At 41.2% G+C, this 27,085-nt stretch overlaps 3 protein-coding genes across 8 annotated transcripts; 2 read left to right on the top strand and 1 right to left on the bottom strand.

Moving 5' to 3' along the window:
- The first annotated feature begins 342 nt into the window (after positions 1–342).
- On the top strand, positions 343–6,116 carry LOC115693673 (probable pectin methylesterase CGR2). 2 transcript variants are annotated; one of them, XM_030620712.2, is made up of 7 exons: positions 343–496; positions 1,093–1,235; positions 1,455–1,494; positions 1,854–1,895; positions 2,549–2,923; positions 5,157–5,212; positions 5,656–6,116. In XM_030620712.2, the coding sequence occupies exons 2-7, from the start codon at positions 1,113–1,115 to the stop codon at positions 5,806–5,808; spliced, it is 789 nt and encodes a 262-aa protein (XP_030476572.1). In that variant the 5' UTR covers positions 343–496; positions 1,093–1,112; the 3' UTR covers positions 5,809–6,116. The 2 variants fall into 2 exon arrangements, with proteins under 2 accessions (XP_030476572.1, XP_056159323.1); XM_056303348.1 differs by lacking the exon at positions 343–496 and adding an exon at positions 554–753.
- A 1,210-nt stretch (positions 6,117–7,326) lies between these two features.
- Positions 7,327–12,839, top strand: LOC115693663 (protein trichome birefringence-like 13). Its single transcript, XM_056303480.1, is given in 7 exon segments — positions 7,327–7,517; positions 7,519–7,780; positions 8,112–8,289; positions 10,173–10,313; positions 11,217–11,337; positions 12,070–12,204; positions 12,402–12,839. Coding segments are annotated over 7 exon segments (1,254 nt in total). The 5' UTR covers positions 7,327–7,364; the 3' UTR covers positions 12,666–12,839.
- A 7,754-nt stretch (positions 12,840–20,593) lies between these two features.
- Positions 20,594–25,660, bottom strand: LOC115693674 (branched-chain-amino-acid aminotransferase 2, chloroplastic-like). 5 transcript variants are annotated; one of them, XM_056303478.1, is made up of 10 exons: positions 24,600–25,660; positions 23,236–23,322; positions 22,981–23,158; positions 22,514–22,690; positions 22,260–22,391; positions 22,051–22,140; positions 21,787–21,903; positions 21,605–21,700; positions 20,946–21,058; positions 20,594–20,838 (listed from the first exon to the last, which is right to left on the bottom strand). In XM_056303478.1, exons 2-10 carry the CDS (start codon positions 23,265–23,267, stop codon positions 20,718–20,720), a joined length of 1,056 nt encoding a protein of 351 aa, XP_056159453.1. In that variant the 5' UTR covers positions 23,268–23,322; positions 24,600–25,660; the 3' UTR covers positions 20,594–20,717. The 5 variants fall into 5 exon arrangements, with proteins under 5 accessions (XP_056159453.1, XP_056159449.1, XP_056159452.1 ...); XM_056303474.1 differs by having other exon boundaries at positions 22,051–22,146; positions 24,600–25,439; XM_056303477.1 differs by having other exon boundaries at positions 22,051–22,146; positions 22,981–23,155; positions 24,600–25,438.
- Positions 25,661–27,085: the final 1,425 nt, after the last annotated feature.

Raw genomic sequence — 27,085 nt, 5'->3', positions numbered from 1 at the left:
AAGAACATAAGTGGATGATAGAGTCAACTCGAGATACATATCCTTTATTTAAAAGTGCATTTAAATCGGGAGGTAAATAAGATACTCCATATTCTCGACGGGGAAAATTTCACGTCGTGCCATGGCACGAACGTGGAGGCCCGGCACGGCTCGAGATCCGGCGTGCGGTGCGATACCTCTGCGAACGAGAGATTCTATGGATGCGTACGACGTCGTTTAGCCTGCTTTTTTGTGAGCTTTGGCAAAGGGACCCAACAAGACATCACGGAATTGGCAACGCGACAGCGTAGCGGGACAACAACACCCTTCGATGTGTCGGGCGTAAACACCTCTTAGTTGCCCTTTTATTTATAAAGCAACTGAACAGTCAAACTCAGTGGGACAAGGGCACGACACAAAGAGAAGAGAATCTCCCTCTCTCTCTCTGTGAAGAAGCTGAAGAGTGCACTCCTACTGGGTCAGATCTAAGATCCTGCCCCTCTGAATTTCTCAACAGGTAATGGGTTTTCAGTGGTGAATTCGGTGTTTTGTGCGCTCTGATCAACTGCTATCAAGTGCTGTTCTTTTGCCTCGTGTTGAGGCCGATGGGCGATGCCGTTTCGTGCTGTGTTGCGGCTTCCGTGGGGTGTTTCGTTTAGGGTGTCTGCTGCTTTCGGTGTTGGTCCATGAATTCTCTTTAGCATTTTGAGCAGTAGTAGTGTTGGATTTGGGAGGACCCAGTTTGTGTGGCGACTCTGGGGTTTGAGTTTTGGGGTTTGTTTAATCTTAGCTTTGTCGAATTATTCTAGCTTGGTCATTTTGTGGAGATTGGTCGTGAGTGGATTAACTTAAGAAGAAGAATTTTTAGGTTGCGAGATCGCTTTGGGACTCCGGTTTTGTCCTCTGTTTTTGTGAAGGATATGCAAGATTGACGATTTCTGTGGAAAACAAAACCTGGGTTAGTTCACGAGAGTTCTCTTAGGTCACGCGAGGCAAGAATGCATACGGAAAATGAGAAAAGTGGGAGGCAGGAATTGATCCCAAATGAAATTTATCAGTAGACATTTTGTACTTAATCGCATGTGCTAATGTTCTTTTTTTCCTTTTTATCAGGTTGAAAATATAATTTCAACATGTCGAGGAGGGTTGCAAATGCCACGAGGCGCTTTGCAGATGGTGGAGGTATCCCTTTCGTAGGTGCGATGCAATCCAAGACACGGTCGTCGCCTTTACTACCTATAGGAATTTTAGTTGTGGTATGTTGCAGTCCTGCCATTTCTCTCTTCTGTTCACTTTCCTGGTCTCCTCTCATTCTTATGTAAGCTGTTCCTTGTAAATATTAACAACCTTATATTCTGCTTTCTTTGAAGGGATTCCCATTTTCCTTTATATTCTTTTGCTTCTATTGATTAAGTAATGCTGATACTAATTCAAGTGATTTGTTTTGACCTCTTTGATTGCTTGTACACTTTCAGGGTGCAATCCTTCTGATTGGCTACTCTTTTAGTGGATCAGGTGTGTACTTGATTTATTTATTTGGTAAATCATTTGCTGAAGAAATTCCTTCAAAAGTATTTTCTAGATCTAGCTTCTCCCACTCTTTTTTGTGTTGTAGATAATGTAGCAATAGCTTCCTCCATACTATTTGCGCTAGCTCAAACATGTCTAAGAAGTTGTTCATTTACCGGCACCACCCAATGGATTTAGTAGCAAAAGGGACTGGGGGTAGTAGTGTCGCAAACAATGGTGGCTGGCGAATAAATAGGATGTTAACTGCAAAATTCTGGTTTTCATTCTTTGCTCAGGTTTTTAGTAAAATAAACAGTATTAATTGTATTCATGGACTGAATCAATCTCCTGGATTTGTGTGACAGGAGGATCAACCGGTGATGGAGATGCTGTAAGTAGAATTGAAGGTAAAGTTCAACAATTTTTCACTTTCCTCTCTTTACATAAATTCCTGTATGCTACTGGTATGGAATAGTTGATACTTTTTTTCTTTTTCACAAGCCACTGTTTGTGTCCAGTGTTATCTTGTCCTTTTCAGCAAAAATGGACCTCCACTTTTTCTTTTGACTTGCATCTGATAGTATCTGTTGGTGTTGTACCAAATACCCGCTAGGCGATACCAAGAAGTGACACATCAGTAAGCCCGAGTCAGCTCATGAATGATAATGATTTGTGATTATAAGCTGACATATAGATGAATTATTTGTCTCTGACCTTATATGTTCTCAGGCAATAATGTTCCGGCCTCACCAGCTTTTATTCTTTACATCAATGATTGGATTATGGTCCTTTTTCTTTTGTTTACTAAATCCTTCTTTTCCTGATCGTCCGATCCTACCTGTAAACTGCTGTGTCCTGTCAAACAAATCTCTGCATATTCTATGGAGTATATGTATAGCAATCCTGCATGACTTGAGGTTTTACAATAATGCAACTGTGTTAAGGTGGAAACCGTAGTCTGACTAATGTTTTTGAGGACATCAATCTCCATTTTAGTGCCATGTATAGAACTGATTATAAGGGGACATAAATCTCAAGTTGAAGCATGATCCTTTTGCAGGTGGTGTACCGTGCAGTCTTGAAGTGCTGAGAGCATTACCTGTTCTGAAGAAAGCATATGGTGACAGCATGCACAAAGTGTTGCATGTAGGTCCCGACACGTGTTCAGTGGTGTCCCAATTATTAAAGGAAGAAGATACTAAAGCTTGGGGTGTTGAACCATATGATTTAGATGAAGCTGGGGCCAACTGCAAAAGGCTTGTTCGCAGAGCAATTGTACGGGTAGCTGATATCAAGTTTTCTCTTCCTTACCGGGCAAAATCTTTTTCTCTTGTCATAGTTTCGGATGCATTGGACTACCTGTCTCCTAGATACCTTAACAAAACCATTCCGGAATTGGCGAGGGTATCCACTGATGGTGTTGTCATTTTCACAGGTAATGTATTTATTTCCATGTTATTTTCTGCAAAATGGATTTGTTATTTTGATGATAGAGTTGATAAAAACCTCATTCAATGTGGTCTAGGTGTAGTTTTTTGATGGTAGGCTTTGGATACATATTAGATAATGTGGATCTAGTTGCCAATATAATCTCATTTTCTTCAAATTGCCAGTAGAAGGTTTGTGCTCTAGTCAAATGCAGTCGGAGATGATATCTTAACAGGAGAGTCCTATTATAATACATGTCATAGTATAGAGTGTTTGTATGTCATGATAAAACTGATTTATGCAGAAGCATGTTAGATAAATCACCCAAATGGCTTTGCCATTCTTTGAGATTGCAAATCCTGAAATAAGTACGTGGAAGTACTGGATGGCAGGATGCACAAGATATGAGTGCTATCACATGTGTATATTTTGCGTGGATTGTGAGCGCTCATACAAGTGCATGTGTGCATAATATGTTGAGAAGGGAAGGAAAAGGGGAAGAATTAGTAAAGTTCCAGAGATCTTATGGTCCCTTTTCGTCATAATTGATGGGAAGTGCAGGTCCTGTGTTTCCTTCAAACATGTATGTGATTTAGTTTAGGGTTAAAATCATAAAAAATTTTCAAACCGGTATCCCATGACACATTTATCCCAAATTAATTTTCAACCTCACAATAAATCCCAAGCTGTTACCTTCATGACACATCTTCTCTGAACTAATTTGTGTCTCACAAAAAATCTGATACTGATACCCTTGACCCAAACTGGAAGTCCAGTAATGCCCTCACGACCTCCAATTTGCCGATCAAACGCAAGCCGCACTTTGTGTTGTTCGCAGAAGTTGACTGCTGGCTGGGAACAGAAAATCTGTCTCCCTTGTGATTTTACCTCTCAAAATCCTTCCATCTTTTGGGAGCCCCACCACATTTTGTCGATGCCATGCTTGGATGCCAGAATGTCACACCAAACCGCCTCCATCGTGTCATTGCTGAGCACCAAGATATTGTTGCTCTCGGCCACCTTCCAATTTTCGTACGTTTTGGAGAATGGCGGCGTGCCCGGGTCGAGTTCTCTGGCAATATTGAAGTCACATTCCTTGTCGAATGGGAGAAATTCCTTGAAAACACAGTGGTCGGGCAGCTTGCGCCTGAGGTCTGGGATAAACTGGGCATGCTCTCCGAGAATCGTAATCTGCCCATTTCTCTTCTTCAGTACTTGAGTGCATCCTGCAAGGCCTCATTAGGATTTTTGGTATGAAGTTCCATTGTGTGGGCTGTCTCACCCTGTCCGTTAAGCTTAAGCGTAGCTGCCTTTGCCACGCATACTCTGGCTCCCCATTTCCTAAAATTACAATAGTCAACACTTCACGCCAGTCATTGATTATGATTTCTTGCTTGTTGGGGACAAATATGGGAAGTGAAGTTCGATGATGAGCTCTTATCGTCGACGGACATGAAGACATAGAGGTAAAGTGCACATGGACATCTGATGGGGAAGGGGAGTGAAATTGGTCGATATGAGAGGGGTAGCATTAAAAATGGCCATGACTAAGAGAGGAGAAAGAGGAAAAAGGGAGAGAGGATGAAGAAGGGAAACCACTGAGGATGAAGGGAGCAACAGAGGGAAAACCCAGAGACATACAGACTGCGATTGAGACAATGATATGAGAAGGTGGTGCTGGGCAGAGCAATGCGCAATACATTTTTTTTCTTGATAATAGCAATATATATGCTATAAATACAGGGAGGAAGAGAGGCGTGCGATTCTCCTATCCTCTAACATGTCCGGATCTCTTTCCTCTCCACTATAGGCGGGCATATGTACATTGAAATGTTGGATTAAATATTGCCCAAATTAAAACACTGCCCATTCCCCCTAAAATATTGCTGAATAAAAGATTTGGTCCTCTTTTCTCTCCTTTTTCCTTTTTGTGGTCGCAATATGGTACTGTCCTTTTCTATCTTGTTTGTTATTTTGTTGTTTCTTACTTTGAGAAGATCCCATAATAAATGGACTTATATGATTTAATTCTACTGATTTATTGTTTTGCTGTTCATTAAGTCCTTCATGCACATTGTAGGTACTTCATCGTTCTTTGTTAATCAGCTATTTTTAACTGGGAAAAGAGTTAATTGCTTGTTCTGTAGAATGCTGGTAGAAGTTTCTCTGGACGCTGGAACATCTGATATTACACTTCTCATGGTGACTGATTTTAATTCTTTTTGCTGTTCCTTTTGCAGGCTATCCAGGTCAGCAGAGACCTAAAGTTGCCGAATTATCAAAATTTGGTCGTCCAGTGAGTTGTCATCACTTTCTGATATCAAATTGTCCATACTCTTCCTACTTACCTGAATAATATTAGGCTTGAAGGATGATGGAGTTCTATTGTGTCACTGGTGCTATCTTTACCATTCCATGACTGAACCTGAAGCATTTGATGAAACTATGTTTTTGGCAGAGAGTAAATTTGCAGAGGGAGTATGAATGCCGGAGACGTTTGAGTAACACATTTGAGATGGCAAAATATAGTTTACAAGGAGAAAAAATGTTGATGAAAGTATAGTGATGACAAGTTTAGCCGAATATTCAAAGATCATGATACAGTGATTTATGTGTTTAATGTTTGCTCACTAGAGAATGTGCTAGCCCCCGTCAAAGGTTTACAGTTTATATACCTGTGGATTTTAAAGAATTACTAATTCTCATCACTTATAGTACGCAAACGATCTTTTCTTGAAGGCCAAATTGCGGAGCTCATCTTGGTGGATAAGGTACTTTTTTCAGAGCAAACTGGAAGAAAATGAATCTGCCACGAAGAAGTTTGACCAAGCTTCAAGTAAGCGGTCATATAAACCGGCCTGCCAGGTTTTCCATCTGAAATCGTTGCCTTGAAATTCCCGCACTCAAGTCTTGTTCTCCGAGCTTCCGAAGTAACATACAGGGCAACAAACTCCTTCAACCTTCCTGCCCAAAGGGTTGTGTTGACAACTGGATTGCCCAATCAGTTTTAGCGGTGATTCCTTACATTTGTTTAGCTTAGTATGTATTCAGGGGAGGATGCACCAAGTTGGCTTCCACCCTTACAGAATTCTGAGAATAGGTTTGTTTTTAAGAAGCTGCTACTTGGTAGTTTCCTTTTGTGATGTTTGAAACCTTTAGTCTCTAATTTATTGAAAATGATAGCTCATGAATTTTGATGATGATGGTCTTTTCTTTGGTTAATATTGTATGGAGGTCCTATCAGATTTACTGTAATATGTCGGATTCTTGCTGAAATAGAGGTGGAGAGAAGTTGATGGTTGGACAGTCTAAAGTAAAGGTAGACTCCATGTTGATGGATTATGTCGCAGCAACTCTTGCTAGTAGTTATGTCACTGGTGTGTCCTCCATTGTGGTCGGATTTACTGGGATTTCGTTTTGATTGTGTTTATCGTGACCCTCGTGTAGCTAAACTTCATGCGTAGACAGCCTGGTTTCGTTTTCCAGTCTTGGAATGCCTGAGTAAAGGTTTATAATGAATTTGATTGTTTGTAGCGACGTCGGTTTGGTTTTTGGGAGACGGTATCGATGCACATCACCATGTACTATGTGGATTATCAGTGTCTATGCGGGGAAATTGACAGCGTTCTGCACTGTGTTGTTACTGCTCTAAGCATCGGGTGACAAATTTGCAGCGACCGGCAAATAAGCGGTTGCAGCCACTACCGTCTATCGCCCGACTCATGAGAAAATGAGCTACTTTGACACTCGTGTATCTCTTGAAGTGGCTCTGTGATGTTACAATAAGCTTTCCGTGCATGGCGTATTAACTATTTTCGCCATTTGAAGCTTTCAGATTCTGCTACAGAAAGAAGGATTGCCCCCTGTTCTTATCTCTGCCTTTCCAGTTTCCGGCAAGGCCGCCTTTACATACCGGACTACACCGGGAATGAAAATGTCGAGATATGCTCGGATAACATGACTCGGAAACGCAATATAGTATCATTTTGTTTTTCAAATCATTTCTCGTGAAACAAACAGATCCTTAGAAGCTTGGAAATTTCCAAATTATCTTTCGAACGATCGAGCATGGTCATCTTGAACTTATACATCAATGCTCCTTCCTTGTACGAACGATTAGACGGATTTGGATGTCGAGGAGTAATAAACTTCTCGGTGAATTGCATTGGAGGCGCCGAGCCCGTGAACTAGACTCGACCACGACTCGGGACCGCCTCGGCCCCGACGGCACCAAAGATAAAATTTGGACAGCCCTGGGTAAGAGCGTAAAGATATAAAGGTTAATAACATGAAAAGCCCCAAAATGATATATCTATGACAAACAAACCGGGCTAACTCGATCCGGGTCCGGCCCGACCCGGCCCGACCGGGGAAAGCGCGATCCATTTCCGCGTTGTGTACTTGAAGTAGTTTCGGTGCGAGCTTGATGGGGTTGGGAACGACCTCCCATGGCCACCGGGAGAGACCTCCGGTCGAAGCCCAACACCCTCCTCCTCCCTCTCCTCTCCCTCCTCTGCTTCGTCTCCGTCTTCCTCGCCCTCTCCCTCTTCCGGCGCGCCTCCCCGACCCCCGCCCGCTCCTACCAGACCCTCGAGGTGAACCGGGACGCCACCCGGCGCCGGCGCCGGCGCCGGCTCCGGTCGGCCCTGCGACTACTCCGCCGGGTCCTGGATCTACGACCCGAGCTTCGGATCGGCCCGGTACGACGGCTCCTGCAGGGAGATATTCAAGGGATGGAACTGCGTCGCCGGCGGCGAGCCCGGCGCTCGCGACTTGGTCAGGTGGCGGTGGAAGCCCGAGGCCTGCGATTTGCCCGCTCTCGATCCCGTTGGGTTTCTGGAGATGAACAGGAACACCAACATAGGTACACTATCTCTCTGTCTCTGTCTCTGTCTCGGTGCTGTGTGCGTGTGCTGTGTCTTACTGTGAAGTTATGCGCGTGTGCGTGCTAGCTGAGAATGTGTTGGGAGAAGAAGGAAAGTGATCGTAGCAATGGATGATTCAAGAGCTCGACAATCGGGCGCATAATTGAATGATTCTGCAGTAAAATTATTGATTTTGTGTGACGTTTTCACATGAATCCTGAAATTCAATTCCCGAGGAAGTTTACGGTTGTCGCTTGGCGCTTGATTCCGAGTTGATCGGAATTTAGTTGATCATAGCTTTCCCTGGACCTGATATATTCAGCAGTGCAGGGTTTGTTGGCGATTCCTTGAACAGGAATATGTTTGTCTCTCTCTTCTGCGCTTTGAAGAAGGTGTCGGGCGAAGTTAAGAAGTGGCGGCCTGCCGGTGCGGATCGGGGATTCACATTTCTTCAGTACAACCTCACCATTGCTTATCACAGGACGAATCTCTTGGCTCGTTATGGTAGGTAAGCTATGTTTTACATGATGATGGTTATGTTGCTTACACGTTGTTTCTATCCTTTCTGACTGTGATCGTTTGTCCACATTCTTTTTCTTGTTTAATTTGAGAGAAACGGAAGCTGAATTATGTTCCATCTGATTGTTCAGTCATTTGGCTTTCCAGCATTTTTACCTTCAAATAAAACTTTAAAGAATAATGAATGTTGCATAATTTTTAGTATTGATGCTGATAGTGCCTCTGTAGATCCAATCTAATGCTAGCTGAGAGAACCATTGCCTGGAACCTTCTCTTTGAATTTGAAGTGAGAGTTGGCTGTATCTTTTACTTCTAATATTCTCCTATAGTGCGATCATCCCTTGGGGGTAAAACTTCACCTGTCCAAAGGGAGTTCATGCGTTCTTATTTGCAACAACCAAGGGAAGGTGGGATGCATTATTATTTGGCAAGTAATTGATGGCTAAAAGAAGAGTGGGAATGTTACCTTAATGGTGGGATGGGAGATTAGGTGGTGGTGTCTTGGTAATGCAGCACATACATGCTGACGTTACTGGAAGCTCTTCCTGTACTGATTTAGTCGCACAATGTTGTGTACTAAGAATGCTGGGCCCATCTTCAGCTTAAGCCATCATAATTTGTCCATCAGTAACACGTTATAATATACTTATGTGCTGCTAAACAACCTTAGAGCATGATCATTAGCTTGTGGTGTCCTGGTAATGGAGAACATAGATACTGATGTCTGGAAGCTCTTCCTGTGGTCTTTTGATGTGATTTATTAAAAATGCTTGGCTCTTCAGCCGAAGCCATCAAAATTTGATTGTTGTACTGATGTACAAACTAAGCAGCTTTAGAGCATATTAAAAGGCTTGAAGCGGCAAATAGATTTCCATTAGCTTAAAAAGCTGAGAGGAAAATGGGTAAGTTCTGTAAACTGAAACATGGCTGTGGGCTTATATTCTTTAGCTAAGTGGTGTACTTATGGATGTGATTGTCGGTAAGAGGATGATGGCACCTTTCAGTGACATTCTTTCTTTAAGTATTGTCTGTGAGATGGTTCTATTCTTTATTTATTTTTAGGTGCATGTTATCTATTTTCTTTGTTCAACTATTTTTTTTTAATGCATATCTATTTTGCGTTTATTTGTAGGTGCATGTTAATCTATTTTAAAATATGAATTTGGTTGCTGGCATTTGAAAACTTGTTTGCAGTTTAATTACAAGGCATTTAGTCTTTGAGCGGTCAGTTATATGGCTGCAGTAAAGCAGCAGAGGAATTCTTTCTGCTACTTTGGGAAAGTTGTACTTAATCTGTTGAGTTCTTAATTGCTCAAGCTTGCTTTCTGTAAAAGATTCCCTGCAATGTTCTTGCTTGGGTACTTCATTCTAAAAGACCGTTTCCATTTTTGTAAATGCGAGCTTCGTTTTGTTCTTTAAGTGTATCTTAAAGAGAATTGTTTTAAGCATAGGTCAATTTGATGTTTGGTGTTAAGATGTAAAATGTATTTTGCACCACACTCTAATAGCTTAGCTTTTGGAGTAAACATTTGCGCATATAACCATAAGTTGATATCAGAGCCAGGCTTCCGCATCCTTCATGCCCCAAGTTTATTTTGCATATGTGCTATCCGTTCCATGTACCTCCATACGGTGTCAATCTGGCTTGCATGTGAGAGGAGGTTATAAAGTATTATCCAACATCGCTTGATTTTACTTGGTTTGACCGGATCTTACATAAATGTGGTCTCTCTCCACTTTGTTTTTGGTTGCACTTTCTAATTTCTGAAACATTTTTAATGTTCCAAAGTTGATTCGCTTTACCCATTAAACTGGATAAGCTTTGGTGTTTCGCTTATTGACTCTGGCTGCTCTGCTTTGGGTTGAATGCAGGTGGTCAGCTAATGACGATGATGGGGAACTGGTGTCCCTTGGATATAAGGAAGGTTATAGAGTTGATGTAGATCTTCCAGAAGGGACATGGGCTGCAGCTCCTCGGTTTCATGATATTCTAATATTCAATACTGGGCACTGGTAAAAATGTCTTTCCCCTATCTGCATGGCCAACCTAGAAAAAGGCTTCATCATCGTTGATAGTCAAGGTGGCAGAATTGTGTATGGTAGCTGCTGTCCTGATTTGACTCGTGGATGCTAAATCAATTGTAATTTAGTCAATTAAAAGTCTGGATCAGGAGTCAAACCTTGGGTTTTTGTTTTTATTAATGATTCTGAGAAGAGCCTTTGGCATAGTTTCTCTGCATCCTTTGTGTTCATCCATCCCAACATCTGTCAGTTTCTTTGATTCAGTCCCATTAAATTCTACGTACTGCCACACAATTTGCAGGCCTTGCCTGACCACTGGGATTGTCTATTATTTTTTTTATAGTTGTTTTAATTGGGCTGTTCAGTGCAATGGATATTAGTCGTGAATGATGTTGCTGGTCTAGCATGTGTGCTGATTGGAGTTTCTTTTTCCTTAATAGATAATTTCTTTGGTAGATTGATTGGTGAGGAGATGGATGAGAAGCAAGACCGAGAAGACAAGTTCTACTTTTTTTCTGTTGGGGGGGGGGGGGAAGATTGTCATCAAATTAATACACTGAGGACTAGATGTACAAATATTGCTGTGTTCCAAGTTTCGGCAGCTCTCCAGCTCATCAATCTGCCCTGACAAGCTGCAAGTTTTGGTGCATCTTGAACTAAAAGAGAACACTAAGAAATCTTTGTACGTTTCTGCTTTCCAAAGACTTAAATAGGTAGATTAGGAAGCCTCCGGGTCTTTATGTGAAATTAAAATTTAGGATGCAAGACTATACATTGTTCACCCTTTACCTCCCATCCCTTCAATTGCTTCTCCTGGTAAAAGCCACAGCATTGAAACTTGCAAATTTGAGCATTTCTTGACATAATGTATGGCGTGTCATCTTTTGCTTATAGGTGGTGGGCTCCTTCAAAATTTGACCCAATAAAGTCACCCATGCTTTTCTTCAGAAAGGGTCAGCCGCTGATCCCTCCGGTAAAACCCGATATCGGCTTGGATTTGGTTCTAGAAAACATGGTATGCCTTCTTATATTTTTATTCATTATGGCAGTTATGCTTGATTAGATTAGATATGCCACTAGGTTTCAGCGATTAACATCGCATGATGTGTTTGATGTTCCTCTACTGCTTGAAATCTAGGATATCAGCATGAAAATTAATGATGCCCGATAGCATTGAAAGCTGAACAGAACACTTCAACATAAGCTTCTTAGTCAATAATGTCTTTTGGGCAGTTGGAATTTTCTTGAGAATGAGTGCTTAATCAAAAATGCTCTTATGGTATTTTCTCCAAAGAGGAGAGAGATTGTTTACTGCGGATTTTGAGGATATAGTATTAATGTAAATTGAGCTTTCACATATCAAAAAGGTGACCTTGACATTTTGTATATTAATATCCACCTAAAAGCCAAAACTACAGTTTAAAAGCAAGGGAAGTATTGATGCTAGCTTGTAGGGAGTTATTTTTTATGCCAAATAGCAGGTTGTATTTAAAGCGAGCAGAAGTCATAAGTAGAAGGGTGATAAAATCCTCACCTACAAATCGGCATATAGTCCAGCAGGGTTCAAGCCATGCATTTATTTCTTTTCCACTTTCCAATTGTTGTTTGGAAATTTAAGATCTAATTAGCGCTCGACCAAAAATCATTTAAGTTATACAAGTTATACAGCTACTCTATAGATAGAGAACTCGTGACAAATATTCGTGACTGACCAAAAGAATTTTCTGCTGATTCGGTTGTCCATTAGATGAAGCATGCGACCAATGAAGCAAAGTCTGATGCCATCAAATTCTTCCGTACTCAATCACCTAGACATTTTGAGGGAGGAGACTGGGACCAAGGTGGTTCTTGCCCACGTTCTAAACCTTTATTACCAAAACAGGTTAGGTTCTCGAGTTCTCTTGAAATGCTTCATTCTTTTTTATCAATAAAGATTATACTAAATACTCTTGAAATGCTTCTTTAGTTTAAGCATCGCTTGCATTTGCTATCTTGATTCAACTCTTCAGCTGCTTCTTCACTTACTGTGTGCGACTTATTCATGGCTATTGATAATTTGTTGTCTTCATTCTTCTTCAGGTCGAAGAGTTCTTTGCACTTGAGAATAACGGAACTAATGTGGAGGCACGCCTTGTTAACCGGCACCTCTACAAGGCGCTTAAAGGTTCAGATTTCCACGTGCTGGATATTACTCACCTGAGCGAGTTCAGAGCTGATGCTCACCCATCCACATTTGGTGGGAAGAAACACGATGATTGCATGCATTGGTGCCTACCAGGAATCACTGACACTTGGAACGATATTTTTGTTATGCTTTTGACCCAAATCAGACAATCAAGATGAAATTTTCATAATGCTTTTTATCAGATTTCTTTCATTGCTGAGGTCAATGCTGTAAAAGTGCGTTTATTCATCTTTCTTGTAGGCAAATGTATACTTCTTAGGTGCGCCTGGACTTTGCTCAGACAGCTTGCGTATCTGTTTTGTGGTAGTATCTATTAGAGATATGTTCGAGTCCGGTAACTTGCAACATATTTGAACTAACTAGGCTTGCGCGCTGAAAGAATTGGATAGGGTGAGAGATTTGTTTATAGTATAACTTGTTCTGCCACGCATTCTTGGATGAAACGACTATCAAAATCATCTCGTACTGCCTTACCAAAAAAAAAATCTTCTCGTACTGCATCTCTATGTAAAGACGATGAAAGAAGAGAAAAAGGAATGATTCTTCTCTCTTTCCGATGTCAATGTAAAGAAAGAGTAGAGAAGATGTCTTTGGTGCCTCCGGAATATGAGTCACTTCTCTAGTACATACCAGCTAAGCTAATTTCTACATTTTCGTAGGCATTAGAGAATTGATATTAAGCTCGGTTAATCGTGGAAGTCCACTCAAAGTCGTCTTCGGCGGTACCAGTTTGAATTGCCGCAAGCTTTGCGTGAAGCCTTTCGGTCACCGTGTCTTCTGCTGTCTTGTACTTGTATCTGCAGTAGAGCAATGGTCAGTACTAGACAAGAAACAACCTGAGATGAATGAGAGAATGGTATGTGTGGTTTTCTATTGATAAGCAAGCCTCAATTAACCAATTCCATTTACCCTTCGCCCTGGTAGGTTACACTACCATGAGGAGTGACACCCACAGCTGTTACAGTACAGCAGACTTCATCTGCATCCATCACATCCTCCACCGTAAGTAGACATTGTTCCACCTGATCGAATCGAAAACCGTTTTTAATGGACAGATTCTTGAGGTTGCAGTCTAGACGACTATGAAGAGAGTTGAAGCACGACTTCTCGAGGGCTTCCTATTGCGTGAGTGTTTGGAGAGTCGAAAGAGAAATTCCTTTACCCTTCTCAAATGATCATTGATTCGTCGTGTCCCTCATGCATTTAATGTTCCATGAAGGAGTACAAATTATATCTGTATCCTAAAATTAGTAGTCTCTTAACTGGAGAAGAATCTCTAGTCCTAATTTGCTAAGTCTAGTCGGAACTGACTCCGTTCTTGGTGAAAAGTTTTACCATTCATGTACTCAGGAAACAAGGAGTTGATTTACTCAAAGTAAATGCGCAAACCATGGACGGTAGTGATAATGCTTGAGCAGATAGGAAGACTGCTCATTTCGGGCAATCATTGTTTGACCAAAGTTTATGTCATCGCTCCGGTGAGTGCAGTCTGAGTGCTTCTCACGATGAAAGTAACTGAGATCCGTCTGGCGTTCAAACCCTTGTAAGATTAGTGCATGTCTTCCCTAACTCGTCTTGTGGCCAAAGTAATAAGATTTCTTCGTTTATGAGTCCCACACAACCCGGTATTGGCAAAAGGACATTAGAAGTGCCAAAAGTTGTGTACGCTCACTTTAGTGCTAAAGTTTTCACTGGCTCACTTAAGTGCTAAGTCGGAGTAAAAACGATTATTTAAGTGCTAACAGCGAGAAATTCCGGCCAATTAATTACGTGGCATTTATAATTATAAATTTATGCTAAGGTGGAATACCATTTAAAAAAATTCTCCACATGGACATCCAAAATGGCGTCCCACGCTCCTACGTGGCGGATTGCGTCAAAACGACGTTGTTCCCTCTCCCTCACCTGGACGACGTCGAATGGCTTCAAGATCTTGTTATCTCAGACTGATTGTTGTTGGCATCCTCGTTGGCATCACTGTCGCTCCTTGTTGCTCATCGTTGCTCGATCATTGTTGCCGCTTACTTCGTCATTGTTGTCACTCGCTCGATCACCATCGTCGCTTGCCGTTGCGTCTCTGTAACCCAGGTTTGTGATTTTCTCTCCCTAGCTCAGTTGCTGGAAAATTTTGGGCTCTGAGGCGAAAATTAGGAATCCGATGGCAAAATTAGGGCTCGGAGGGACAATTTAGAGCTCGGGAAAAAGTAGGATTGTGATTGTGGGTGGGGACCTCAATTTCTTTAATCACAATATCACTTTCTTTCGTGGGGACGATGGTACTTGCAGCTGTGGGGACCTCAATTTGTTTCACATTATCAACTTGCAGTCATGGGGTCCTCAATTTGTTTAATCACAGTATCAATAGTGATGTTGCAATTGTGGTGGGGGACCTTTATTTGTTTAAATAATTCGATGTTGCTTTGTTTTCACAAAACAATATATGTGTTTTCTTTTCTACTAAACGACAATAGTTGTTGACAATATGGTTATGTATTTGTAACCTGGGAGAAATTCAGAGGTGCTCATCTCTCAAGGTGGCCTAAGTCAAGAGTCAAGGGCTGCACCCAAAAGAAGAACCTGACCAAGATTAACTAGAGTACAATCCAGTAAGAAGAGTGCTCTGAAACAAACGACACGAGCGGCAAGTCCAAAGATAAGAGCACAGGTAGGGCCAATAACAAGAGCACAGGAGGCAGGTTCAAAGATAAAGCATAGGCATGTCCAAAGACAAGAGCATAGGCTAAGAAGAAAAGGCCTAATGTAGTTTCAGTACAACAACGTCCAAGTCTATTTCCAAAACCTCCAAGTCCAGTACAACAACCTCCAAATCCAATTTCAATTAGAAAGAGTGCAAGGATTCAAGCTAGAGGTCCATCTAAAGGGAAGGGACTGGAGGGTTGTGCATATTGACGACTGATGAGAGGAGGTGCTAGAAATGGTAGTTTCTGTGTTTTATTGGGAGGTTGTGCATATGGTAGTTTCTATTTTTTGTTGGGAGGTTAATATGTATTAGTTGGTTATTCATATTGACTAAATGTAAAGACTATGTTCAATGTCAATGTACTGATATTTATTTTGTCTATTATTGCCATTTCCATATTTTGCTTTTGGCTATGTTGGTGTTCCTACTTGTGCTAGTGTGTTGGACTTGGTTGTGTAGGTTATGCTTGGTGCTGGTGCTTGTGCAGTGCACCAGTTGTATGTGCTGGTGCAAGCACAAGATGCATTAGCACATGCTGGTGCAAAGCATTCTGCTTGCACCAGCAAGCATAAGACTGCACCAACGGCTTGGTGTTGCTAGTGGCCGAGTGGTGTTAGTGGTGGTGGTGGTGCTGGTGGCGGTGGTGTGGTGGCCGAGAGTGGTGCTGTGGTTTTGGCTGGTGATGCAAATGGTTGTTATGTTGTATCCTAATGTAAGGTTGTGATGAGGTTGATGTTGTCTTTAGAAGTGATGGGTTCATGTTATGTTACTGTTGAAAATTGTGGGTGCTGGTGCATTTGTTGGTGCTAGTGCAGTGTTTGCATCAGCAGTTTTATGTGCTGGTGCAGGCACAAGATGCACCAGAACAGCTCGTGTAGTTTTGGATGCTGGTGCAACAAGACGCACTAGCAGTTGTGCTTGTGCAAGAACAACATGCACTAGCACCAGCACCTTTTTAACCAAGACTGACACTTAAATAATCACTTTCAACCATGACTGGCATTTAAGTGATCACTTTCAGAAAAACTTGGCACTTAAACGATCACTATTTATAACTTATGGCCTAAATAGTCACTCATGAATTTGTCACAACTCCTTAATTTGTTCATGGTTTGCATCAATAGTTGCAACAAACCATTACCAAGCAAAGGGATAAGTACACTAGGGCTGCGCATGGCAACCATTCTGTACCTAGGAACAGATTTTGGTCAAAAATGATTCTTTTTGATTCTGTGTCCGGGAACTGATTCTGAGCATTTGAAGGCGTTTGGTAACGGCCCAAAATTTCTATTCCTGAAATAGTAAAATAACAGAAATGTGTTTGGTAACGGCATAAAATTTCTTTGTATTAATAATATTTTAATAACATTTTAAATATTTTAATATTTCTTTCTTTTCTTTTTTTCTTCTCCTCCTTCTTGGCCATGGCCGGTAAAATTTTTTTTAATTAATAATACTTTTATTAAAAATAAATTTTTTTATTTTTTTTGGCCATGGCCGGTAAAAAATTTTCTTATAAATTTTTTTTATTAATAATTTTTTTAAAAATATTTTACTATTTTTTTTTGCCATGACCGGTAAAATATTTTTTTATAAATAATTTTTTTATTAATAATATTTTAATTAAAAAAAATTTTATTGAAAATAATTTTTTTATTTTTTTCGCCATGGCCTGGTCGCTGGCCATGGCTGGTAAAATTTTTTTTATTAACAATATTTTTTTTTTGCCATGGCCGGTAAATTTTTTTTTTATTAATAATATTTTTTTTATTTTTTTCGCGATGGCCTGGTCACTAGCCATGGCCGGTAAATTTTTTTAATTAATAATATTTTAATCTCGCCATATACGACGAGGGTGGCCCTCGCGCCGGACATTAGAAGCTATATTAAAAACCAAGAAAAAGAAGAAGGAAAAAAAAATTGATTCTCATTTTTGTTCCCAGAATCAAGAAGCTACTTGATTCTGCTCCAAAACTGATTCTGGGCACAAATTTTTGCGAATTTGTGCCTAGAATCAAAAAATTAAACAAACGGATTTCTATTCCCAAACTGATTCTAGGAACAAAAGAATAGAATCAAACACTATTTGGCAAGTTGCCATGCGTAGCCTAGAAGTGCCATCGATGATTTGCCTCACCGAAAAATTCGATGTGGACACTGGTCATCCTATGTGGTATCGCTGGCGCTGACGTGGATATTTAATAAAAATAACCAAAAAAAAAATCCACGTGGGAATGGAAAATTAATAAAAAAAAATCCATGTATGATGATTTGTCGAGAATGACACTTAAATAATCGATTTTACTCCGATGTGGCATTCAAGTGAGCACTGTATGAAGATTATGGGATTCCTGCTGTCCTTAACCCAAACAGAAGCCTCCTCGGCTTTATGTGAAATTAAAAGTTAGGGGAGGAAGACCCTGCATTCATTCACCCTTTTGTTCTCATCTCTTCCATTGTTTCCATTGGTAAAAACCACAGCATTGAAACTTGCAATTTGACCATTTCTTGACATTATCTACGTCGTGCCATCTTTTTCTTACAGGTGGTGGGCTCTTTCAAAATTTGACACAGTAAAGTCAACAATGCTTTTCTTAGAAAAGGTCAGCCGCTGATCCCTCCCGTAAATCGGCTTGGATTTGGTTCTCCAAGACATGGTATTGCTTCTTATATTTCGTTCATGGTATCAGTTATACTTGATTAGATTACATATGCCTAGACATTTCAAAATGGATCATAAATCCATTTCTTAAATCATATATGATGGGCTGAATTGTTATATGAGTTAATTATATTCAATTAATATGTCATAAATGGATCTAAACATGATATGAGTGTTAATGGGTCATAAATAAGTTTACAACTTACTTAGACTCAACCCACCTTTATAACTCTTTTTACATTTTCTCTCTTCCTCACTCGATCTCGCGATCGCTTACTCCACACTCTCACCTCATATTGGGTATGAGTTTTCATAAATTGGGTTAAATACGGAAGTGCTTTAGCAATATAAATCGAGTCAGGTATGTGTTGAGTACCGGTAGGATTGGGTATGGGTCACTAGATTTACAAGAAAATTGCCAAAACGATCCTAAACCTATTGCAATTGTGCTAATTCAGTCCTAAACCTTTTGTGTCTGTGCCAATTCAGTCCATCCGGCCAATTTTGGCCGGCCGGCGCTGACGTGGATGCCAACCGTTCGGATGACGTTGACGTGACAATTTTTAAATATTTTTTCTTTGTTTCTCTTTTTCCTATCTTCTTCCCAAGTCGGTCGCCCAGCCAGCCAGCCAGAGGCTAAGGCCGACGAGGTTGAACTCGCTGACCACTGGTGAGGGCAAGCCTCGCCCAACGACGGCGAGGTCTCGCCAAATTTGAGCGGCCTCACCGTTGCTGGGCGAGGTCAAGCTTGCTCAGCCATGGCGAGGCTCACCCTCGTCGTCGGTGGGCAAGGTCGAGCCTCGCCATGGCCGGGCGAGCTCGACCTTGCCCAACGACGGTGAGGTCTCACTAGATTTGGGCGGCCTTGCCGTCGCTAGGTGAGGTCGAGCTCGCCTAGGCTCGACCTCACCCAATGACAGCGCCCTCATCGGCCTTAGCCTCTGGGCGACTTACCAAGGAAGAAGATAGGAAAAAAAAAAGAGAGAAAAAAAATTGAAAAAAATTAAAAATTACGACGTCAGCGTCGGTTGGAGCCAGCATCGATCGGCGTCCATGTCAGCGCTGGTCGGCCAAAATTAGCCGGATTGACTGAATTGGCACAAATGCAAAAGGTTTAAGACTGAATTGGGACAATTGCAATAAATTTAGGACTGTTTTAGTAATTTTCCCCTAGATTTACATTGCATGGAAATATGCCAAATTTAGCATGAGTAGTTCCAATTCATAAAGGTGACAAATTTAGCTTTATGCAATGTCTAAAAAGTGAATTGGAACAGAGCAAATGAAAAGTATTCCTTATGCATTTGTTGTTGGGAGCCTAATGTATGCTCAAACTTGCATCCAACCAGACATCATTTTTGCTATCAGAATGCTAAGTAACTATTAAAGCAACTCAGGATTTGATCACTGGAAAGCTGCAAAGAAATTTGTCAAATACTTGCAAAGAACAAAGAATCATATGCTCACTTATAAAATATCTGATCGTCTTGAGGTGATTGGATGTTCAAATTTAGACTTAGTTGATACAAGAATATTAATGTTTGGTTACCTGTTCCTTTTGGCTTGAGGGGCAATTTCATGGAGAAGTGCTAAGCAGTCAGTTATCACTGCACCTACTATAGAGGCTGAGTTTGTGGCACGCTTTGAGGCCACCATTCATGGGTTATGGCTGCGGAACTTTATTTTAGGGCTTGTGATTGTCGACAGTATTGCCAGGCCGCTAACTCTGCAATAGTTTTCTTCTCTGAAAACGACAATTATTCTAAGGGTGCTAAACTTATAGAAATTAAATACTTGTTCGTTAAAGAAGAAGTTTAGAAACAGAGAGTGTCAATTGAGTACATTAGCACCATGTCAATTGAGTACATTAGCACCAATCTCATTATTACAGATCCCTTAACAAAGAATGCTGCCCAAAATGTTTAATGAACATGTTGAAATGATGGGCATTATTGGATATCATTAATGATTGTATTATGGTTGCATTAAGCTTACTTATTTGACACTTATGTGTTTCTGGTATTTCATGTTTTCTATTTAGTATACATGATAGAAATAGATGAATGTTCAACAGAATTGTCTTTAATAGAGACATTATAGTTGAACCTTTATTATACTTTTCATTTATGGATTATGTTAAGTAGAGAGCTGCAGGACATTGATGGGACTATGTTAATCAATGACATACAACTGCTCTAACTCGCATTAATTTTGTTTACTTAATTGTGATTATTGTATGATAGCCAATTTAAGAAAAATTTTAGCATAATGTTATGGTGCACATTAGGGTATTTATTAAACCATGAAAGAAATGTCATATGGGCCAAGTGGGAGAATGTAAGAATTATTGTGGCCCACATGATATTATTAATTAATGGTTTAATAATTATTTAAATGCTATAAAAGAAATATTGGCTATGAGAAGTTGCAATTCTCATGAAAAGGTGCAAATCTTATGAGGAAGTTACGGTTCTTATGAAAAGATGCGACTCTTATAAAGATAGAATGTGCTTTGATGGAAAGCACTAATCGATAGCCTACATAAATGGAATTTGGTCCTCTCTCCACCCAAGACAACAAACATTTGTATTCTATCCTCCATCTAATAAAATACGCTAAGAAAAAATGGGTTAAGGGAGAGAAATCGGATTTCTTTATCTCTTATGTTTCTACAACAATCATTTTCAAGGTTATTGCTATGGATAAATGCATGTCTTTATCCCTCTTATTGTGAAAAATCATGAAGATCTAAGATTCTTTAATTCAGAATTTTCCGCAGAAAAGAATCACATTATCGCTTACACATATCAGCTAGCTTGCATTTTCATAGGCAGTAGAGAATAGCTATCAAGCTTGGTTAAGAGTTGAAGTCCACCCAAAGTCATCTTCGGCAGTACCAATTTGAATCGCTGCAAGCTTTGCGCGAAGCCTTTCGGTCACTGTGTCTTCTCCTGTTTTGTACTCACACCTGCAGTAATGCAACTGTCAGTACTGGACGAACAATCTAAGATGAAGGAGAATGGTTTATGTGGTTTTCTTTTGATTGACAAACCTCTATAAACCAATTTTTGTTACCTTTTGCCCTGGTAGGTTACACTACCAACAGGAGTGACACCCACAGCTGTTCCAGTACAGAATACTTCGTCAGCATCCATCACATCCTCCACCATGAGTAGACATTCTTCCACCTGATCAAAAACCTTTTTTAATGCACAGATTCTTGAGGTTGCAATTTAGACGACTATCAAGAGAGTTGAAGCACGACTTCTTTTGAGAGCTTCCTACGGTGCAAGTGTGTGGTGAGTCGAAAGAGAAATTGCTTTACCCCTTCCGAATCATCATTATTGATTCATCGTGTTCCTCCTGCGCTTAATGTTCCATGTAGGAGTATCAATTATTTCTGTATCCTAAAACGAGGAAAGTCTCTTAGCTGGAGAAGAATTTCTAGTCCTAACTTGCCAAGTCTAGTCCGAACTGACTCCGGTCTTGAAAAGTTTTACCATTTATGTACTCGGATTAGAAGGAGTTGGTTAGCTCAAAGTGACTGCGCAAACCGTGGAGGATAGGGATAGAGCATGCACACATAAGAAGACTGCTCATTTTTTGGCAATCATTGTTTGAAAGTAATAGAGATCTATCTGGTGTTTAAACACTTTAAAGATTAATGAATCTCTTTCCCTAGGTTGTCTTGTAGCCAAAGTAATCAGACTTCTTTGTTTATGAGTCCCACACACCTGGTATTTGAAGCTGAGAGCAATATCAATTATGCTCTTTCTTGTGATCCCAGGCAAGATGGTATCTTGTAATGCCGGCGTAGAGATGACGTTACCCTGTGATAAATCGCAAATGTGGAGTTGTCATTTTTAGCGGGAAGCAAAAGTTTGTTACTGCTTATGCTATATACGCAATAAAATACCTTGACTGTAAATACATTGCACGAAGAAGCCTCTTCGATGAATTTTCCTGTTGCTGCATCGAGGAACAGGATATCAGAGAACCCTGTGGACTTTGCTTCACTTATGGGCTTGAAAACCTGTTAAAGAAACTTATAGTCACCCACATAGAAATGCCATTAAGAGTAGACCTCTGTATGGAACTTATGTATTGGCATGAGCAGAAAGCAGAGCACAAGTCATTAACATTATATGATGAATAGAAATTTTGCTGTTCGATAGCTTACAGGGGAGTAGTTTGTGATGGATTTGATTCCCCCAGTTCCTCCAGGTGTAGCTCTATGGGATTTATCCTGGATGACCAATTTCATGGACATCTGACCCTGGATACAAATAAATCAATGCAATATCGAAATCTTCTTCAACCCAGAAAAAGAAAGAAAAAAAGATCTGAAGATTCTCATTGTTCACAAGAAATTGATTGTCAGTCGCCCACCTTATGCAGATTACCGACAGGTGAAGCATATACAACAAATGTAAATTCTGGCGCTGGCCCCATGCGTAAAACTGGTCCACTTCCGATGAGCAAAGGTCTAACATACAACGATCCTTTTCCTGGAGGAGGAACCTGCAGAATGCAGTATAAATCAAAAGTATCGGCATCGAATGTAATTGAGAAATACTTGAGGTCTAACGCTTTGGATTTTGTTATTCTTGAGCTAATCATGCACATGAAGATAGTGACGATACCCAATGCTGGTTGGCTAGGACAGTCTGCTTCACGGAGTCAACGAATTGCTGCAAGGATGGTGATGGCATGCAGAGCCTTTCGGCCCCCATCTTCATGCGCAGGCCGTTCTCTTCTGGCCGAAAGAGCAGGATCCGACCATCTTTTGTCCGTTGTGCCTTTAGGCCTTCCAGCAACCCCTACGGATAAGACATCATCATTCGATGGTTCAAACAGCAGAAATGTCACTTCACAACATGGTCATTAGGTGAAACAATACGTGAGGACTTAGACTGTATGATCGCCATGATTTATTCATAAACAAACCCTGCATCCCTGAAAGCCCACTTTCTGTGTTCCCATAGGCACTAATTTTGACGCTATGGATGTTCACGTAACTCAAGCAAAGCACTTGAATTTGTGCCTTCAATTTTACTGGATATCTTTCTATCTCAGGGAAGAGATTAACCGAATGCTGCTGATCACTGACCTGTCCATAGTTCAGGATTGCGGCAGAAGGATCGAGCTGGAGCTTGGTGTAGCGAGTGAGAGCTCCTTGAGAGAAGTTCTCGCCATCGGTGCACTTCATTATGTACATATAATCGGCCGGGATGAGATTGAATCCCAACTCGTCCCAATTGACATCAGCATATGCTTGTTCGCAACTGCTGTCATAAAAGCAGGCACTTATTATCAGGATAAGCAATAGGACTCTGAGTCTACAAAAAACATTTTATAGGATCACCTCTCTACGGCTGCCTTGGTATAGGACTGCATGTTTTGAGACGTAGTCAGGACTTGGATCGGTGGTGGATAGATCGATGGGTACTCACTGCAGAAGGAGAAATATTACAAAAAAGAACACAAAAAATTGAATTCCACATACTGCCATAGTCAGCAGAAATGAGGTCAAATGAAGAGGCATAACAATTGTGTCGGAGTAGTCCGGTAAATGCATTAGAAAAGAGGTCAATGCCAACGTATATGAACTCATGCAATAACTATAGGCTAAGTAGCACGGACACGTTATTTGTGCTTCCGAATCGGTGTCCGACACGTGTCGCGTGTCCGACACGACGCCGCCGACACGCTCGGACACGCAATCAACGCGTGTCGGAGATACGACACGCGGTCAACGCGCCGGACACGCCGGCGACATGCGAGTCCGGAGCAAAAGGGAGAAAAGCCCCCCTCTCGTCAGATCTCTCGCTCGCCAAATCGAGGCTCGGATGCTGCGAACCCCACCACGAATCCTCTCGGAGAAATGGGGAACGGGGAGGTGGGGGATCTGAGAATCGGTCAGGATGGGGGGGAGAGAATTTGCCCCGGGGGGGAGGGAGGATCCGGAAATCTAGGTCGAACAACGAGGTCGGGAAGGGTTTTGAGAACTCACCAACGACCCCCGATCCTCCCGAGCCGAGCGTCATGGATGAGCGAGCTGAGCGAATCGGAGTTTTCGCGGCGAGAACTGCCGGAGATCTGATCGGAGAAGAGGGAGGGGCGCGAGAGATTGATACAGAGATGAGAGATACAGAGATAGAGTCAAAAGACGAGAAAATCTAGGGAAAGAAAAGGAAAGTGGGCTTGACTGCTTTTTTTTTTTATTTTTTATCTTGTACTTTCCTTTTTTCAAATTTAATTATTTACTTTTAGTTTCTTAACTAATATATTTATTTATATATAATTATTTTTTGAAAACTTATGTGTATAATTTTTTAGGGTAAGTTCACTCTAGGCTTTTTATTATTATTTATTTACTTATTTGAATCAAATTTAAAAATAATAATTTATTATATATATAAATATATATTTAATATACAACGTGTCAAAATTCTCTATTTTTGAGAAATGACGTGTCGCGTGTCGCGTATCCGTGCTACTTAGATTATAGTGACACATTGCTCTCACACAAGAGAAACGCTTCAAGCTAACAGCTTTGACACTGTGAATTGTTCAGGTGGATCACGGCAAGACTATGTATGCTACGTTCTTGATTTAAAGCATATATTAGATTGGACCTAATGATTAGATTGGACCTAATGAGAGAGAGAGAGAGAGAGAGAGAGATAGAGAGAGAGAGAGAGAGAGAGAGAGAGAGAGAGAACGTACATCAAAATGCAGCTAATTGCTCTTCACAAAGATGAGCTCATGGAGGATGCAACAGATATAAGTAAAGAGTTAAGTTGCCTCCGCAAGTTTACATTGCTCCCGTGGCATCATAAGCCAAAGCCATCATCAGTAGTAGGTTCGTTACCTACCCCATGGTGGGTTTGGTGCAGAAAAAGTCAACGGAAAATCACGGTTGTGACCAGCACATCCTACATTGGAAAGGCTTTACATGTTCTTGTTGACAAGTTAAACTTGGACTTGGCTTCAAACATTGGCTCGTTAGGTGATCCTTTGAATTCAAACATTGGAGACACCAACGTGCTAAATTAAATGAGAAAAGAAATGCGGTTTAATCCCGGACTCATGAAATATCCTAAGGCCAACACTGCCAAACATGATTAATTACATCTCTTTTCCTGCATTAGGTGCTATATTGTGCGAGAGAGAGTTGCTTTAGTCACCTAAAAACCATTTGGTCAAGCTAAACGAGAAGGTCAACATATCGATTACTTGCCCTCTTATACTTGGTCAAGGACTCGAAGTGGTCTCAGCCTTTGTTTTCCCTGAGACTGTTTGTCCTTCTCTCTTTATTGTGTAGCATTCCTTACCGAAGAATGCTGGACAATCCTTGAAGCGCTTCCCATCTCTGGAAATGCAAAGCACAAGAAGTGTTGGGGCCATCAAGGGATTCAACATATCTGAACTTTATAAGGATGATCAGGCAGGTTTTCGTTCGAAGACGATCTACATACAACTACCGAATGATTCAAAGGGTTTGCGTGACAATTCTCTCTAGTCGGGGGTTTTAGTTCAGCGTGAATGATAACTCCAATGAAATCGAGATTAATAAATATTATATAAGTAGACGAGAAAAGTATAATTACAATACATTTCGGTATAACAAGTTAATAAACTATATGAATAGCGTGAACGATTGTTAGACCAACTTCAATGGCAGATTGCATTAATGCTTGAGAGGACTTATGTGTAATTTTGAGAAGAAATGATGATGGAATGGAAAACTAAATTTCCTTTAATTGATGTTGCCCCATTTATCTCTTTTCCCTTTTTCACAAACTTTGTTCTAATGCCGATTCCACTCCTACTTGATGACATAAAGCGTGCCACGTAGCGCATCATTTCGTTTAGTAAGAAATTCTAGTAAAGTCATAGTAGGTATAGTGCACTTAATATCTCAATCACTTGCTTGTTTTCAATTTTACGACAAAAACAAGAAAGAGAAATGCCAAATCCTAAGACTGTTTTATAATTTGGTATTATAAATGATATGGCATATTGTTATTAATTATTGAATACGACTTATTGTTCACTTATAGTCTGCCACGTGGTTTGGTATATCAATATTATCACATAACATGGCATTGTCAAACAGGAAACACCTCAAAAAGTTCAGGAGAGAGAGAGAGAGCAATATTTAAGGTAATAACGAAGAAGAAAGGCAGGAGGAAACCCCATAAATAACAACAGCCCTGCTGGAAGGTGGGCAACCGGTTGGACAGGTAGCTGTGATGTATATATACAATTACTTAAACAAAAAGGATATTGTAAGTCGATAACATGCACCATGGACTCTCAATTTGGGAGCACAAAAAAATTAACCTTATTAAGAAAATATCAAGAAATCATTTTCTTTTTTTTCTAGAAAAAACTAGCACAGCAGAAATTGCTTGATTTAATAATAAAGTTCGGTTTTAAAGGCAGGGCGGTCGGCGAGCACGACGTCGTTTGCGGTGAAGCACTCTTCAGTGATTTCGCCGACGAGACGGCGACCACCCGGCGGGAGCCCAAGCGGAGAGCGAAGATGGGCCCGTAGGTTTGGGAGAGGGCGTGGAGGGTGTGGTGGACGGGGAATTTCAGGAGGTGGAGGTGGCCGGTGATGGGGATGGCAGGCGGACTTGGGGTCTGCATAGCAACGTTTCTGTTCCCAGAAACAATTTCTGATCAGAAATAGTTTTTTCTATTTCTATTTCTTGGAACAGTTTCTGAGCAAAAAATAGCGTTTAGTAACTGCACAAAATTTCTATTCATGAAATAGAAAAAGAATAGAAACGCGTTTAGGACGCGAATGATCCATTTCTATTCCATGGACGAGTTTCTCCCTTCTAGGCTACCAGCGGCGGGAGGCAGTGGAGCACGGCGGTCAGCTGCGGAGCACGGTGGCGTCGGGCGGCGATGATGGCGCGGGAGGTGGCTGACGGTGGAGGGTGGCCATCGTCGGTCGATGGAGCACGGCGGCCGGTGGCGAAGGATGGCAACCGATGGTGGGTGACCGTCGGCGTCGGGTGGCCAGGGGCGGGAGGTGGCCGGTGGCCGAGGGCAGCTAGTGCCGGGTGGTGGCCGGCGTCGGGCGGTGGAGCACAATGGCCGACGCGGAGGATGGCTGCCGGTGGTGGTGGCCGGCGCGGCAGAGGACGATGACCGGTGGTAGGTGATCGCCAGCTGTCGGGTGGTTAGGCGGGAGCGCG

Source organism: Syzygium oleosum, unplaced genomic scaffold (genome assembly GCF_021117445.2).
Source record: "Syzygium oleosum isolate NSW1041296 unplaced genomic scaffold, Sole_v2.1 Sole_v2.27, whole genome shotgun sequence".
Classification (NCBI taxonomy): domain Eukaryota; kingdom Viridiplantae; phylum Streptophyta; class Magnoliopsida; order Myrtales; family Myrtaceae; genus Syzygium; species Syzygium oleosum.
Note: the sequence above shows the minus strand (reverse complement) of the source record. Positions and strands in the feature narration are given on the sequence as shown.

Coding starts and splice junctions, on each gene's coding strand:
- LOC115693673 (XM_030620712.2), top strand. CDS start 1,113: ATGTCGAGGAGGGTTGCAAATGCCACGAGGCGCTTTGCAGATGGTGGA. Junction 1,495..1,853: donor CTACTCTTTTAGTGGATCAG/GTGTGTACTTGA, acceptor TTTGTGTGACAG/GAGGATCAACCGGTGATGGA. Junction 1,896..2,548: donor TGCTGTAAGTAGAATTGAAG/GTAAAGTTCAAC, acceptor ATCCTTTTGCAG/GTGGTGTACCGTGCAGTCTT.
- LOC115693674 (XM_056303474.1), bottom strand. CDS start 23,267: ATGCAGTCCTATACCAAGGCAGCCGTAGAGAG. Junction 22,691..22,980: donor CAATCCTGAACTATGGACAG/GTCAGTGATCAG, acceptor TCTTATCCGTAG/GGGTTGCTGGAAGGCCTAAA. Junction 20,839..20,945: donor GTAACCTACCAGGGCAAAAG/GTAACAAAAATT, acceptor GCATTACTGCAG/GTGTGAGTACAAAACAGGAG.